This window comes from Chiloscyllium punctatum, chromosome 12 (genome assembly GCF_047496795.1).
Source record: "Chiloscyllium punctatum isolate Juve2018m chromosome 12, sChiPun1.3, whole genome shotgun sequence".
NCBI lineage: Eukaryota > Metazoa > Chordata > Chondrichthyes > Orectolobiformes > Hemiscylliidae > Chiloscyllium > Chiloscyllium punctatum.
The window spans coordinates 23,063,319-23,079,549 of NC_092750.1; the positions used below are offsets into that span (position 1 = coordinate 23,063,319).

The 16,231-nt window shown below is 39.0% G+C and overlaps 1 protein-coding gene across 11 annotated transcripts in view; it reads right to left on the reverse strand.

Annotated features, from left to right (window-relative positions):
• The window catches only part of atrip (ATR interacting protein), a 125,557-nt gene that overhangs the window by 28,498 nt on the left and 80,828 nt on the right, over positions 1–16,231 (reverse strand). For 6 of the 11 annotated variants that reach the window (XM_072582093.1, XM_072582091.1, XM_072582090.1 and 3 more), the window contains 7 exons: positions 13,944–13,976; positions 12,507–12,613; positions 11,132–11,584; positions 8,761–8,843; positions 3,246–3,416; positions 2,051–2,169; positions 631–791 (listed from right to left, as the gene is read on the reverse strand). In XM_072582093.1, the coding sequence (XP_072438194.1) occupies positions 631–791; positions 2,051–2,169; positions 3,246–3,416; positions 8,761–8,843; positions 11,132–11,567 (970 nt within the window). In that variant the 5' untranslated portion in view covers positions 11,568–11,584; positions 12,507–12,613; positions 13,944–13,976. Of the gene's footprint in view, positions 1–630; positions 792–2,050; positions 2,170–3,245; positions 3,417–8,760; positions 8,844–11,131; positions 11,585–12,506; positions 12,614–13,943; positions 15,714–16,231 lie in introns of those variants that run through there. The other 5 variants (XM_072582098.1, XM_072582097.1, XM_072582099.1 and 2 more) reach the window with 5 other exon arrangements.

Below are 16,231 nucleotides of genomic sequence, written 5' to 3' on the forward strand. Positions count from 1 at the left end.
GTGTAATGGCTTGTGAGATGGAACTGTTTGGGTGGTAATAAAGAACAGCAAGGGAACAATGTCAAGGGTGTAAGTCATCTACAGACCTCTGATGAGGTGTATCACTGTAGGACAAAATATAAATCAGGAAATAACGCAAGGGCATTATAACTGTTATTGCGATTTAAATTGACTCAACTATGACACAGTTACAGAATAACGGATGCTCATTTTAAACTGAGGTGTGAAGGAATTTTTTTTCTCTCAGAAGGTAGTGAATGCCTGGAATTGCCGACTTCAAAGATCTGTGATGGCTGATCGCTGAAAGTATTTAAAAATGCAGAAGTAGAAGGGTGATATTTTAACCCAGGAATTGAAGGCTATAAAGAGCTGGGATTAAAAAAAATGGAGGCCAAAAGCAGGTCAGCCATGATAGAATTGAGGAGCTGAATGACTACTGCTCCTATTGCTTAGGTTCTTATATATACAAAATTAAATAGATAAAGACATGCTAACCAATGATTCAAATACTCTTCACAGAGAAATTTCATATCTTGATGATAAAAATTCAAAAAATACCTTTGACAAGTTCATAACACTTGCAGTTTATCAAACCAACAAAATAAATGTCATGAGAAAAAAAAAAATCACCTTCCTGATCAGCCAAGATCCGGTTCGCTGCTGGAGCAGAACAAATCGAACGCACAGGAGACATCTCGGCAGCAAATGCTTTTTTATCAGGAAAATAATTCCTTGCAATCTGAAAAGGACTACTTTCAGGTTTAATGGATCCAGATGAGTTTTTCCTAGGGCTAAACAGACATTTTGATCACAGCTATTTTTGATATCAAGGCAAATATTAAAAATTAATATTTGAATGTGTATCAATACTCCAATAATTTGAATTTAGCACAATAATCCACTAAGGAATCAGTGTCATTTTGTTTATGTTTTTCAACTAAAAGAATTAATTGTAATCGGTTCGTAGGATTTGGTCATAGCTGGCCAGCATTTGCCTCTGGAGGTGGTGATAATGAGCTGCTTTCAATAATTTGATACACGAATTTGGTAATTCTTTGAAAATAAACTTTTAGGTAGATCAGTATAAGTAAGGTCAAATTCACTCTCAAATTCACATTGTTTTCTCTTCTAGTTCAATAGCCCTCTGAATGAGCCAACTAAATTCAATAATTAAGAGACTAAATATCAGGCATGAGAATTTAACATTTTCTTCTATGAAGAGCAAAGATTTTAAAATAAAATGTCCATAGTACAGTATTCATTATGAGAATACCCAAGCCAAAACACAAATCTGAGCAAATAAATGTAAGAACATTCAAGTTGAGTTTCCCAACACCCATACGGATGAAATAATGCTGAAGATTTATGTATTAAGTCCAAGAATCTCAATTACCATTTTGTTGCAGTGTACAATCTTCAATGCCTAGTTGCAAGTAACATAGTACAAATTGAAAAACAGTTGAGTGAAATTGATGTTTACAATTAAAAATTAAATAATTGTGGTATTTAGCTAGCTAAGCTGATGAGAGAAAGAAGGCAAACTACCAGCAGCTCATTACATGCCTCTCACCTGTGCAATGCATATAAGCAATATAGTAAAACTGACATTTTCAGGTGACTGGGAAAAAAAATCTGTATCTCTTGCCTAAAACAACTATCACACACAAACTGATCTGTTGCCCAAGAATCAAGGTTTTCAAACTGCACACAAACCATAAATGTTGTGCAATATATTATCCTTAACAATCAACTTGAAAATTTTAGAATAATTTTCCTGGTTTTGAAAGAAAGCATTTTATTAGCCATTCTGATTGGATGAAACAAACTACATAGTCCAGCTAGCCTGTTAAACCAGTTAATTGTAATGCTCACCTTTTCACACAGGACAGGATTTATGGATGTTACACGAACAAGTTTATTGCAAATGTGGCACAGCTAATGCCTTCACAGAATAAATAAAAAAACAGAAGAGGAACAAATACAGACTTGAAAGAAGTCTTTCACTCTCAAAAGCCAAATATAAAACATTCATTTAGTTTGCCTCAAGTACCTGATTTTTGCAACACTTGGGACTGCAGATTTGGTTAGTCTTTCACAACTTTTGAGTTTTGCACGCAATTCATTCATCTCTGCTTCTTTGAAGTGTAGTTCAGACTGCAATGATTGTACCTAAATTTTAAAAAAAACACACCATTAAAAATATATTTATCCAGACAAAAGACTAAGCTAACATCAATATGTAGTGAATTAAATTGAAAAGGAACGTAGCAGCATGGGCTTTTAGCAAAAAATTGCCATTGTAAAATTTAAGTAGCAACAATCTTAAAAGGGGCATTTTGTTATAATTCATTCATGGGATTTGGTTGTCACAATCTTAACCAGCATTTATTGCTCATCCCTAGTTGCCCTTGAGAAGATGATGAGCCATCTTCTTGAACAACTGCAATCCAAGTGCCTAAATTAATCCCAAAATGCCAAGAGGCAGAGAATTCCATAGTGGCACTGTTACTATTAACTTCAAGATTCCACATGTTGGGGAACTAAAGTCAAGGTGGGCTGGGGAGTATAAAAGGTAGGAGCTCCATTTCAATATCTTGGTGCATATACTGATGTTTGGATGGGCAAAAACCAATGTCTCCATTGTCAACAAACTTAATGATTTTCTTTGCCTTAGCTTGAACCTGAAGAGTGCCCTCAATCAGAGATCTACTTCCAAAACATCATGGAGTGCAGATAAGGGACAAAAGGAAAATTAGACACTAAAACTGTCCTTTCTAACATTTCAATGCACTCAACTTATTCTTCAAATACATACAATATTAACTAAGCAGCAACGAAGCAGCACACATCAATAATAGCAAACAAAAAACAAGAGATGTGAGGAGGTTTGTGCAAAATATAAAAATCAATATGTATCTGTTGAACCAAATAGTCAGTTACTGTGCAGGCCCAATATAATTCAATGCAAATTCCCAAGTCAAACAACCAATGAAGGACAGACACTGAATGAAACAGAACCTCTGGCCCATTGAAAAGACGAAACTGAGATAACTCAGGAGTTACAGAATAGCCGAACACAAGGTCAGTGCATATTTACATGCAACTTTTCACAGGAAATCTAAACAAAGTAGTCTGTGCATGCTTTTGAAGGCACTGGCTTAGTAAGCAATGTAGTCTTTATTCGAAGTTAGAGGTCATACAAATTGAAATAGGAAATGATCTTTCCTGCTCTATTTGTTTCATACCTTTTTGGAGAGCTCCTTTTCTCTTTGGCTTTGAACTTCTGCTTTCTCCTTCTCACCAAGTATGTACATTGTTTTTTGCTGGTCAAATTCAGATTCCACACGGCGTAAAGAGTCTCGTAGAACTCGAATTTCACCATTTTTCACCTGCAGTTTCCCTTCTAGTTCATTAAACTGATGAATTAATAAATGTCACTTTAAACTATTATTTAAATACATACAGAAACTCAAAGATTAACTTGAACAATCTCAAACATTTAACTGTCATTTACAAACATTATTGTCAAGATTCTAAAATTAGGATGTGACAGAAAAAGGAGAATTTTTAACAAATTCAAGACGTTCACAGAACTGAGCATAACCTTAACTTATAAAAAAGTTACATACAGATTTGTTAAAGTAGATTAATTTTTGAATACATCTAATTATTTTATCTCTAACCTCAAATTAGACATTCTAATGGTGCTTTGCATGTTATCAATTTAGCTAATTTAACTAACATAAGATTAAAGTACCCATCATGAGCAGTGGAGGTTACAAATATTATGTTCTAAAATGTCTGCTTGAGTTCAGATAGAACATTCTGAAAAGGATAATCAGCTTGGAAACATGCCCATGTGATCTGGCTGCCACATAGACAGAAACTATTGAAATGTTAAGTGACAGCTTTAACACCTTTGCAAAGCATCTCACAGAAAAGCACAGTTTTTTTGAGAAGCAGAGAGGGATTTTTTTTCTGTTAACAATTAAACAGGATGCGGTGAGAGTTCGTTTTCTGTTGGAAAGGACAGGAACACAACGGTAAAGGCTCTGTGGATTTAATGAATGCCTTAATGTGGAGGTGAATCTTGTTGATGAAAACTGGATCTAGAAGACCCAGGCTAGGCGAAATAACTTTCAAAGGATACTGGATGTTTTTACCGAGGGCAGCGGGGAGAAACAAGACTGGAGTGCTGGGGAATACTTTGGAATTTTTTGTAATGTTACTTATCAGCCAGAGATGTGGTGCACAGCAAAAAAAAAAGAGTGTTGATTCAAAAGTACCTTTGATTTCAATAGGCAACAATAAATTAAGTAGTGTTGAAATTTTGTTCTTCAGTTATTTCTGGTCACTGAGAAAATGTGTTCCTTTTCAAAAAAGGCTTACTCTCCACTGGGATTGTACATACAAACACATGAATTAGGAACAGAAGTAGGTCACTCAGTCCCTTCAACCCACTCTGTCATTCAATAAGATTTATTACTCCACATTCCCACCTACCCTGATAACCTTTCATCTGCTTATCAAAAACACTCTCTGATTCCCCCATTTCTCAAGAGAAAGAGACACCCCCCAAAAACATTCTCCCTTTTTCTGTGTAAATGGGGATGGACCCTTATTTTTATAAAGGAACTCTTCGTTCCAGATTCTCTCAAGTGGAAACGTCCGTTCCTCATCCTCCCTGTCAAGGTCAGCCAGGATCTCATAGGTTTTAATCAAATCACCTCCTACTCTTCTCAACTCCAGCAGTTACACCACTGTAACACCTGAAGATATAGCAACATTTAATGTGCTATTGCTGATATAAAGAAACCAAGAGTGTATTCCAGGCTGAGCAAGGCTCAGTCAGCATGTCTGGAGATGTTAAAACAAGATTTGGAAATGTTCAGATTCCAAGTTTGAGTTTCACTCAGCGCAGTCAACAATTAACAAAAGTATCCTGTAAAGACAATACATTCATTCTCCAATAGAAGATATATTGATTTTCCCTTCTCAGAGAAGTAATCCAGGAGGAGGCCAAACAAAGATTTGATGCATCCCTTTAAGGCAGAAGGAAAAATAAATCAACATGCCAGTCAACTGGATATCCCAACAAATTGGTGAAGATTATGGATATTCATAAAATGCAGGACAAATCCAACCCAGCCAATTACTGCCCCAGTCTACTCTTGATCATCAGTATCATGATGGAAGGTGTCATCAGTGCTATCCAGCAGCACAGGTTCAGCAATAACATCCTCAGTGACACCCAGTTTGAGTTCTGCCAGGGTCACTCAGCTCCTGACCTCATTATGGCCCTTGTTCAAAAATGGACAAAAGAGCTGAATTCCAGAGGTGATGTGAGAGTGACAACCCTTCACCTCATGGTTGCATTCAACCAAATGTGGCATCAAGGAGCTCTAACAAAGCAGGAATCAATAGGTATAGGGGCAAAATCTCTGCTGGTTGGAGTCACATCTAGCAGATAGGAAAATGGTTGTGCTTGAGGGTCAGTCATCTCAGCTCCAGGAGTTCCTCAGGGTAGTGTCCTAGGCCCAATCATCTTCAGCTCCTTCATCACTGACCTTCCCTTCCTCATAAAGGTCAGAAGTGGGGATGTTTGCTGTTGATTACACAACGTTCAGCACTATTCTGACTCATCAGATACTGAAGCAGTCCAGATTTGGAGATGCCGGTGTTGGACTGGGGTGTACAAAGTTAAAAATCACAACACCAGGTTATAGTCCAACAGGTTTAATTGGAAGCACTAGCGTTTGGAGTGCTGCTCCTTCATCAGGTGGTCATTCACGTCACACAAATGCCAGGCTATGACTATGTCCAAAAAGAGACAACTTAACCACTGCCCCTTGACATTCAATGGTGTTACCATTACTCAATCCCTCACCATTAACATTTTGTCTAGTCTGTGGTAACTCCCAATTAACTGAACTCACCACTTAAACACAATGGCAGCAAGAGCAGGTCAGAGGCTAGGAATACTGTTGCAATTAACTCCCCTCCTGACTCCCCAAAACCATTACTGGAGATAGTCATAGCCTGGCGTTTGTGTGACGTGATGAAGGAGCAGCACTCCAAATACACTTGCTTGGATGAATGCAATCCCAACAACACTCAAAAAGCTTAACACCATCCAGGATAAAGCAGCCCTTTTGACTGGCACTACATCCACAAGTATCCACTTCCGCCACCACCAATGCTCAGTAGCAATGTGTCCTATCTACAGGATGCACTGCCGAAATTCACCAAAGATCTTCAGACAGCATCTTCCAAACCCATGACTACTTCCATCTAGAAGGACAAGAACAGCAGGTACATGGGAACACCACCACCCGCAAGTTCCCCTCCAAGCCACTCACCCCCATGACTTGGAAATACACTGTCACTCCTTTACTGTTGCTGGGCTAAAATCCTGTAATTCCTTCCTTAATGGCATTTTGAGTCAACCTGCAGCATATGGACTACAACAGCTCATCACCACCTTCTCAACTGCAAGTCGGGAAAGGCAATAAATGCTGGCTAGCCAGCAATGCCCACATGCCACAAATCAATAATAAAAATATTGACAGTATGGAGGAACAAACACATATACAAATAAATCATACATCAAAAAGAGCACTAACAAAACTTAATACTCAAATAATGGCAATCTTAAGATTCACATGACAATTTTTTTTAGTACATAGATTTCTCATCACCTGTACCAAATAGCCAAAAGGTGAAGCTACTGCCAAATATCACACTCACAAGAAAACAGACAAAATAAAGGCCATAATTTAGATGGTAATCATAGCTCATTTTTTCAAAAGAAGTGGACATCATCAGCAGATATCTTGGTCTTATCAAAGTCAAATACTGAAATTCAGAGCCAAGCAAGATACAAGTCCAATTAATAATTTTGTATTGCCTCAAATAGTTTTATATATATTCGTTGACAATTAAAGGCCTCCAAAGATAATATGGAACAAAAACATATTCTACAATACTATTCTCAACCTTTCCAGTCAATGAGGTGCAGGCTTTTCTATTTGATGCTCTCATCATTGAGGGACAAAACAATCATTGTTATCAGAAACTCAAGACCAACCAACAAATTGTTAAACTAAGTTAATGCTGTTTTCTTCTCTACAATACTAAACAAAAGCCTTCTGGAGGTTAAAAAAAGCTTTGTTGTTAAATGAGATTTTGGAGAAGACTTGTAGCTCGGGTTGTGGATCAGGTTTAAGCTTCCTTGCTGAGCTGGTAGATTTGCTCTCGGACGTTTTGTCACCAAGCTAGGTAACATCATCAGTGAAACGTTGGTGTTCTGTCCCACTGGCTAGTTATCTGTCTCCGTTTGTTGTGGTAGGTGATATCATTTCCACTTCTGTTTCTGACAGGTTGGTAAATGGGGTCAAAATCTGTGTCTGTTAATGGAGTTCCAGTTCGAATGCCAGGTCTCTTGGAATTCCCTAGCCACCAGGATACAGGAGCACCAACTAGCCACCAAAAGACATGACCAACTATCACTGGTATCCATACAAACAGATGAAGAGGGACACCAGTTCGACCAGGACAATATATCCATCCTGGGACAGGCTAAATAAAGACACGCACAGGAATTCCTAGAGGCCTGGCATTCAAACTGGAACTCCACTAACACACAAAGATTTGGACCCCATTTATCAAGCTCTCAGAAACAGAAGTGGAAATGATATCACCCACCACAAAAACAGAGACAGATAAATAGCAAGCGGAACGGAACAGAACACAGATGCTTCACCGGACGCCCACTGGTGTTATTACCTACCTTGGTGACAAAACGTCTGAGAACAAATCTACCATCTCAGCAAGCAAACTTACAATCTTTGTTGTTAAATACATGACAAAAGACCAGAAATCTAATACAATTATATGTGGCTCACAGCATCATCCAGTGTGATGAAATATAAAGAAAGGAAGTTTCAGATTGCAATTTGGATTAGTCATTCAACTGACTTAAAGAATCAGTGCAGATGCACAAAGTTTCACACAAATCTAAAAACTGCACAACAAAAGGCTGAATAGCTGGGGCAGTTTTACCTGGAGCTTTGGAGGCTGAGGGGTGACCTTTTCTGAGGTTTATAAAATTATGAGGGGCATGGATAGGGTAAACAGATGAGGTCTTTGTCCTGGGGTGAAAGAGTCCAAAACTAGAGTGCATTTGCAGAGGATGGTACATATATGGAATTGGCGGTTAAAGGAAGTGGTGAAGGCGCAACATTTAAAAATCACCTGGATAGGTATATGAATAGGAAAAGTTAAGAGGAAAATGGGCCATGTGCTGGTAAATGGGACTAGATGTATCTAGGATATCTGGTTGACATGGATGAATTGAACCGAAGGGTCTGTTTCCGTGCTGTCTATCTCTATGACTCTGTCTAGACTGTCTGTACAGCATGTCTGATATTTTGGTACCACAAGGTTGCAACTGATTCAAGAAATACATAAAGAACTTAAAATTTACAATATCTGTTGTGTCACAATGTGAAACTGCATTGATACTTCAAAGTTTACTGCACCGACAACCAATACAATACAACCTTGATACAAAAGGTCTCCAGCAAATCAAATGATATAAATATTGTCAGGAATTACCCAACTGCAAGTGTAATTTTGTTGATAATGGACTTCTAAGAAGGACAGTTAATATGCAAATGACATGCAAAGACTCGAGCCAGCAGTGGGAACTATCAGCTTGATTCAGTCACGGTTATTTCAGTACAAAAGAATTTACATCACCTGTTGCCTCAGCTTCTCATGTTGTTCTTGAAGAACCTCAAATCCAAATGAATCAGTATCATTACTTTGAATGAGACCATTCCCTTTGGGCAAACATAGAACAGGAAAGTCAGTGATTAAATTGGAATTTACAAACTTGTATTGCTTACAATCAACCTTGCATAACCATCCTGTAAATAGTGCACTTTTGTGCTGTGCGCGCAACATGTACAACATTTTTCTGACTCTCCTTCTTGTGAAAACCAAAAAAAATACTGTCCTTTCCTTCCTATATGTAAAAATAAAGTGGCTCTAATTAAAAATAAGTTGTGGTATACAATCCTAATAATATGGGTGAAATATGTGAACCCATGTACCAAAGGCGGAATATGACTTATTTGGTCAACACTAAACACTAGCCACACCATCAACATCCAACTCTACTTCTTCAATGTTGCTATTACAAGGCTGTTGGCATATTAGTGTATTTCTTGCCCAACATAGACCTGAGCAAGTTGAAAATTGTCCATTAAATCTTAAGCCATTCAGGTTAATGGTTGAAACTGGTTGAAAATTCATGACTTTGCTTGGTGCTACACACAACCTCAAGTATAAAAGAGTCTCTCTTCAACATATAAATTTGTCTTCTTTGTCCTTGCGTCCCAAACTTCCATTCACTGCGGAGACACTTTTCTACAAACGGATCACTTCATTCACAAACTGATTTCAGAATCACTAAGCTAGTTCTCAAAATTCACCACCATTTAATTCACCCAGCTGCCAGAGGATTAATCTTCTGTTCTACAGATTCTGAAATATGGTTTCACCCCATCAATCTCATAGGGCAAGAAATCCTATACTTCTGGAAAGCTTTCCAATCACAATGTTTAGTTACCTCTCTCCCTGCCTTTGAGCACTTTTTCTTGAAACAAGATTCTAGTTTCCAGCCTGCATCATCTTTGACATCCTTAAGACCACATGAGACTGAAACAAAATTAGGTCAGTCAGCCCAAGGAGTTTGCCCCACCGTTCAGTGAGATAGTGGCTGATCTGTTCATCTTAAAATCCATTTCCTTGCCTTTTCCCAATAACCCTACTGATTAAAAAGCTATATACTTAATGACCCAGCCTCAACAGTCCTCTATGGAATGAATTTCACAGATTCACAATAGTCATAAAACATGTGATCCCTTATTCGGAGGTTGTGCCCTCTGGTCCGAAACAACCTTTCCATATCGAAACTCAGCATCTACTGCAATTCTGGTAGAGGAAGGAAGAAAGCTTCTTCAAGGAAGACATCCTTGCAAGAGGATTTGCAGTAGGTTAAAATCAACTAGGAGAAAGTGAGGACTGTAAATGCTGGAGATCAGAGCTGAAAAATGTGTTGCTGGAAAAGCGCAGCAGGTCAGGCAGCATCCAAGGAGCAGGAGAATCGACGTTTCCGGAATAAGCCTGAAGAAAGGCTTATGCCCAAAACGTCGATTCTCCTGCTCCTTGGATGCTGCCTGACCTGCTGCGCTTTTCCAGCAACACATTTTTCAGCTCTGATCTCCAGCATCTGCAGTCTTCACTTTCATCTACTGTAACTCAACAAGATGGCCTCTCATTTTACAATGTTCCAAAGAATACAGGCCCGATCTACTGAACCTCTCCTCATAAGAGAGTCCCTCCATGCTGAGTGAATTTTCTCTGGACTACCGCCAATGCCAGTATAGCTTTCTTTAGGTAAGGGCCCAAAGTTGCTCAGCTGTGGTCTGCTAAGGATTCCTTATGAAGTCCTCCAAAACACTATTTTCTGAGGTGCACAACACAAATAACCTATTGTTGTATCTAATTTGACTGTATATCGGTGCGCTATAAAATTGTACCAATTTAAAAGTCATTGCATATTAATTACTTCATGACTGTAGCATGCCTTTTTAAAAAAAAATACATTTTAATGATTTCCATTTAAATTAATTTATAAAGTTAAGAACAAACCAGTGAGGATATTAGCCAGGGTACGATGGCCATAAATGTTCGACATTCAATCCTGATCCCTAATAAGAAACTAAGTTTGAAAACTATGGTCATAAAAGTTAGCCTCAGCACCACTTCATCAACGCAACAAATGTCATGAACTGGAGAACACGTGCATGTGAATGCTGGCTAGTGAGCAGATCAATTTCGGCTGTGGTACTAACTGCCATTCCTAAATCACTCCTCTTCTGTCAAAGGGTTTGCCACGACAATTTGGGAATGTTACATGTAAATAATGCCCACTTGGAACTGGTGCTCATGTCACTGCAACATGACAAAGGAAAAAAGAGAAAACTAAGCAAATAATATTTCTAAAACTTTACAATTTACTGCACAATATTAAAAATCCTGCAAATGAAAACCTGCACATTACCATGAGGTTCCTTTACTGCATTTACATTTCTTAACGATCCAGTTGCTAAAGTAGCAACATTTGTACTTGTATCATTTGTTAGTCCTAATGCTTCTCTGTTATTAATATTGCTCACTGATGCTTTCGTAGCATTGGAGACAGGCATCGCATTCTGACTTAAAACTTGCGAAGCTAGAATATCAAGTTCCTCCAAATCATCTGCAGTGAAATCTTCATTATCTCCAAAAGGATCTTCATTTGATCTAATGTCCTTTTCCGCTTTGTGCCGTTTGTTTGGTGGAAATCCTTCACAGTCACTATTTATGTTCTTCTTCCCTCGGTTGGAAAGTCCTGCAAGGTTTGAAACTGATATTTCTGATGACATCCTTTCCACGCTATAAATAATAGAGGTGTTTCGTTTCTTTGCCGAGTTTGTGAAAAGGATGTTTGATGACATGGTTCCAGCAGTTGACCCTGCAGGACAGAACAGCCAACAGATAAATCATTTACAAACAATATTCACACCTGAATTAACATTTGCTTTGTTTATCAAAAGGCAGAATGACAGAAAGCTGATACCTGCACAAAGAAGACTCTCTTAATCCAAAATTGAAGATATTCATGGCAGGTATTTATCAAAATCAGGGGGAAAAAAAGTCAATATTTCTAAAATATGGCCAATTATAAAATAAAAGGGCTGCAAAAGATAATCTGATCAGAGCCTAAAACAAGAATGCCACTCGTATGTCAGTATATAAAGAATTCTCCCCCTCCTGCTACCAAAGACAGTCTATTTCACACTTTCACCAGTACCAAGAGTGTCCATTTGTATACTATCTTTACCATAGAAAAATGTTAAAAGTGCCTCACAAGGCTTTTAATCAAAAGAAAATTCAAACAAAGAGTCACAAAGGAGATAGCAAAACAAATGCACCAAACAGATCTTAAGGAGTATCTTAAAAGATGACAGGAAAGAGCCCAAAATCAGAGAAGTTAAGGAAAGAATTCCAGATTTTAGAGCTTCAACAGCTAAAGGCACAATCAACAACAGGGGGACGATTAAAACTCAGAATGCATCAGAGGCCACAATTGCAGCAGCACAGAGCACTGTTGGTGGTAGGACTGGAGGAAGTCAGAAAGATAGGGAACAGCAAAGCCCTGTATATATAAATGATGTGCCCTTTTATTCTTCTAAGTTTGAGTCCATGTAACTTGTGTGTAAAGGTTGTTGGAATATTAAACAGATCAGGGCTTAAAATATTCGACTTTCTTTGGAAGTTATATACTTTCAAACATCGTTGAACTAGAATTATGGTATGTCATGTATTAAACGGCAAGCAGTTAACAAGACAGAATGCATTTCATATTATGCTCACTTGAAACATTCACATCTCACCTGAAATCAACAATCCAGTGCTGATTTAAAAATATCTGTTACACACATTCAATTATTTTATACTTGGCAACTTCTTGATCTGCTAACCAAAGGGAGATTCTATTTTCCTACACAGACGAAAGAGAGAAAACATTTCAGACTAGAAGCTGGTTAGAAGAATACAGGCAAAAACCTGCAAACAAATTACCTGCATATTGTATCAATTGATGTGTGGTATTCAGGAAGAAACAGGGGGATGGGAGATCTTTGAAACTCTCAAGTTACTGAGTTGGATCGAAGGGTCTGTTTCCGTGCTGTACATCTCTATGACTCTAAGTAAGCTTATTTATACAGAACTGGTAAAAGAAAATCATTCCAATGTAAGTTAAATTAGAGTTAAAAGCTCAATTATGACAAAGATTTTAACTTAAAACAAAATGCAAATCCTGGGATGTCCTGATAATAACCATAAATATGTTTAAATGAACTTTGACAAATAAGCACTTCATATCTTTAGTATGTTTGCCCATAACATATCCAAGCAAACTTAAACCCCAAATGTCCTGCTACAAATAGTCATACAGCATGGAAACAGGCCTATCAACCCAACATGTCGATGCCAACCAGGTTTCCTAACCTGAACTAGTTCCATTTGCTTGCACTGGACCTATATCTGACTAAACCTTTCCTATCCATGTGGGTAAAAACAATGACTGCAGATGCTGGAAACCAGATTCTGGATTAGTGGTGCTGGAAGAGCGCAGCAGTTCAGGCAGCATCTGAGAGGAGCATGTACTTGTCCAAATGTCCTTTACATATTATAATTGTACCCACCTCTATCACTTCCTCTGGCAGTTCATTCCATATACACACCACTCTCTATGTTGGAAAAGTTGCCCCTTGGGTCCCTTTTAATTCTTTCCCCTCTCATTTTAAATCTATGCCCTCTAGTTCTGGACTCCCTACCCTGGGGAAAAGAACTTGGCTATTCACATTATCTATGCCCCTCATGATTTTACAAAACCTCTATAAAGGTCACACTCAGCTTTTTATGTTCCAGGGGTAAAAAAAACAGTCCAAGCTCTCCTTATAACATCCATGATGGCGACCATATGCATTAGTACTCTTCTTATTTCAGTTATAAATCACAAGATTTGAACCTTAGCAAAATTAATTTCAGAAAATCATTGGCATCAACAACCCTTCAATTCACTTGCGACATACAATATTCTTTACCTAGATTATCTGAGAACCCAATACATGCATGTGAACATGATTCTAAATTATGTTACAAAAGCCAAAGGGTTTAATATTGTTAAAAAACAGACCAAAGGTTGTTCTGATTAGTTGTGAGTTCTCAATTTGCAGCTCTTCAATAAAGATCAAAGCTAACAAGTCAGAAATTGAAAAGTCAAAAATTAAATGTGTGAATGCAAGAAATCTGAAACCTGAGCATACCTTGTCAAATCAACATGAATATGTTCAACAGGTCTGGCAGTGCATGCAAAGATAAAAACAGAATTAAGATTGATGAGTTTTGATCAGAACTGGAACATGGTATCAACCTTACCTTTTAAGTTTCATTCAACAAACCTGCTGTGGCACAGTAGTGGTGTCCCACCTCTGAGCCAGGAGACCTGGGTTCAAGTCCCACTTGCTCCAGAAGTGTGTGTCTGAACGGGTTGATTAGAAAGTATCTAAAACCTCTCAATATTACATCTCTAACAGACCCAGTTTTGATGAAAGGTCAGGAAGTTGAAACGTTAACTCCATTTGTCTCTTCAGACATTACTACTAACATGCTGCTTATCTCCACCATTTGCAATGCATAAAAATCAGACAACCGTCCTCTTCCCCGAACAGACTTTATTTTTTATATATATAACTGAACAGCTGCAAACCACACAGGTTCTCCTCGTAAACAACTCAATCCATCAGGATAGCGATTAAAAACCTGCAATTCAGAAACTCACATCTCTTCATACGACAGGTACTGGCCCCTAGCGGCCATATTGTCCACCTGAAAACGCGTGCCCCCCGTCTCTGACCAATCAACTCGCTGCTTCTCACTGTACACAGCCTCGCGCACATCCCCGCATCCAGATTTCCGATTGGCGATGCAGACAACTACGGTATCGTGAAGGTTCATATTGCATTCGGATAATGCATCTCGAATCGTAGAACTGGTGAAAACGTCGTCATATTTACCTCGTCAAAACGAATTCCTCAGAGTTTTACTGAGGTTCTGAATTTGCTATCAGCAATGGATTACTCTGGAATGATGCTTGAGTACCGGCTTTCTTCCCGCTGCTGAGGCTCTCAGGGAAGATTTGTATTTGAAAATGTTCCCCATGGCGGCCTCTATCATCACACACCCGAGAAGTCAATTACAATAGAGCAAGATCATTAGAAATAGGAGAATAGGCCATTCGACCCATTGAACCTATTGCATGCCCTATGTATAAACTCATAGCTATCTGATTGTGGCCTTAACTTCATTTGTCTGTCTGTCTGTTATCACCCTTGAGCCCCTTGTCAATCAAGACACTCAATATTGAATATACCCCAAGTCTCAACTTTTGCTCATGGAATTTCAAAGATTAACAAAAATCCAAAAGAATTAAGAAATTCCTCCTCCTCTGCATCTCAAATGGGAGACCTCTTATTTTTAAGCTGTTCCCCGATTCTATATTCCCCTATGAATAGAAGTGTTTCCCCAGTATCCACTCTGTCAAAGTTAGAATTTTATCATTTTTCTAAGTGTTAAGAGTACTTCAACAAGTAAAGGCACAGTAAGCTCAACCTTAGTTGTATAAGGGTCTAGGAGTAAGTGAGGATAGTAGATGCTGGAGATCAGAGTCAAAAAGTACAGCGCTGGAAAAGTTCAGCCTGTAAGGCAGCAGAAAGGAGCAGGAGAGTGGACATTTCAAGCATAAGTTCTTCATCAGGAATGTGGGGGAGGCCCAATTGAGCTGAGAGATAAATAGGAGGGGATGGGTGGTGGGGCTGGGGACATGGTAGCTGGGAATGCAATAGGTAGATGAATGTGGAGGGTGATGTTGATAGTGGGAACGGAGGGTGGAGTGGATTTGTATGAAAGAAGATAGGCAGGTAGGACAGTTCAAGAGAGCGGTGCCAAAGTGGAGGGTTGGATCTGGGATAAGATAGGGTAGTAGAAATGAGGAAACTGGTGAAATCAACATTGATCCCGTGTGGTTAGAGGGTCCCATGCAGAAGATGGTGCGTTCTTCTGTCAGGTGGCTAGTATCTGGCAGTGGAGGAGGCCCAAGATGTGCATGTCTTGAGAGTTGAAGTGTTCAGCCACAGGGCAGTGGGGTTGTTTAGTGCATGTGTCCCAGAGATATTATCTGAAATGTTCTGCAAGTTGGCATCCTGTCCCTCCAGTATAGAGGAGACCACACTTTCTGTGCCCAAATCGCCCCCCCCCCCACCTCCTTCCAAAGGATCCTTCCACATCCGGCAGAGATTTTTCTGCACCTCCACAAAACCCATCTACTGTGTCCATTGCTCCCGATGTGGTCTACTCTACACTGGGGAGACAGGACACCAACTTGTAGATCGTTTCTTCTTGCCCATCTATCCACTCCACCATCCGCTCCGACCTATCACCATCACCCCCACCTTCATCTAACTATCACATTCCCAGCTACAAACCCACTAGCCCCACCCCATCCTGTTTATCTCAGCTCCCTCTGGCCTCCCCCTTCATTCCTGATGAAGAGCTT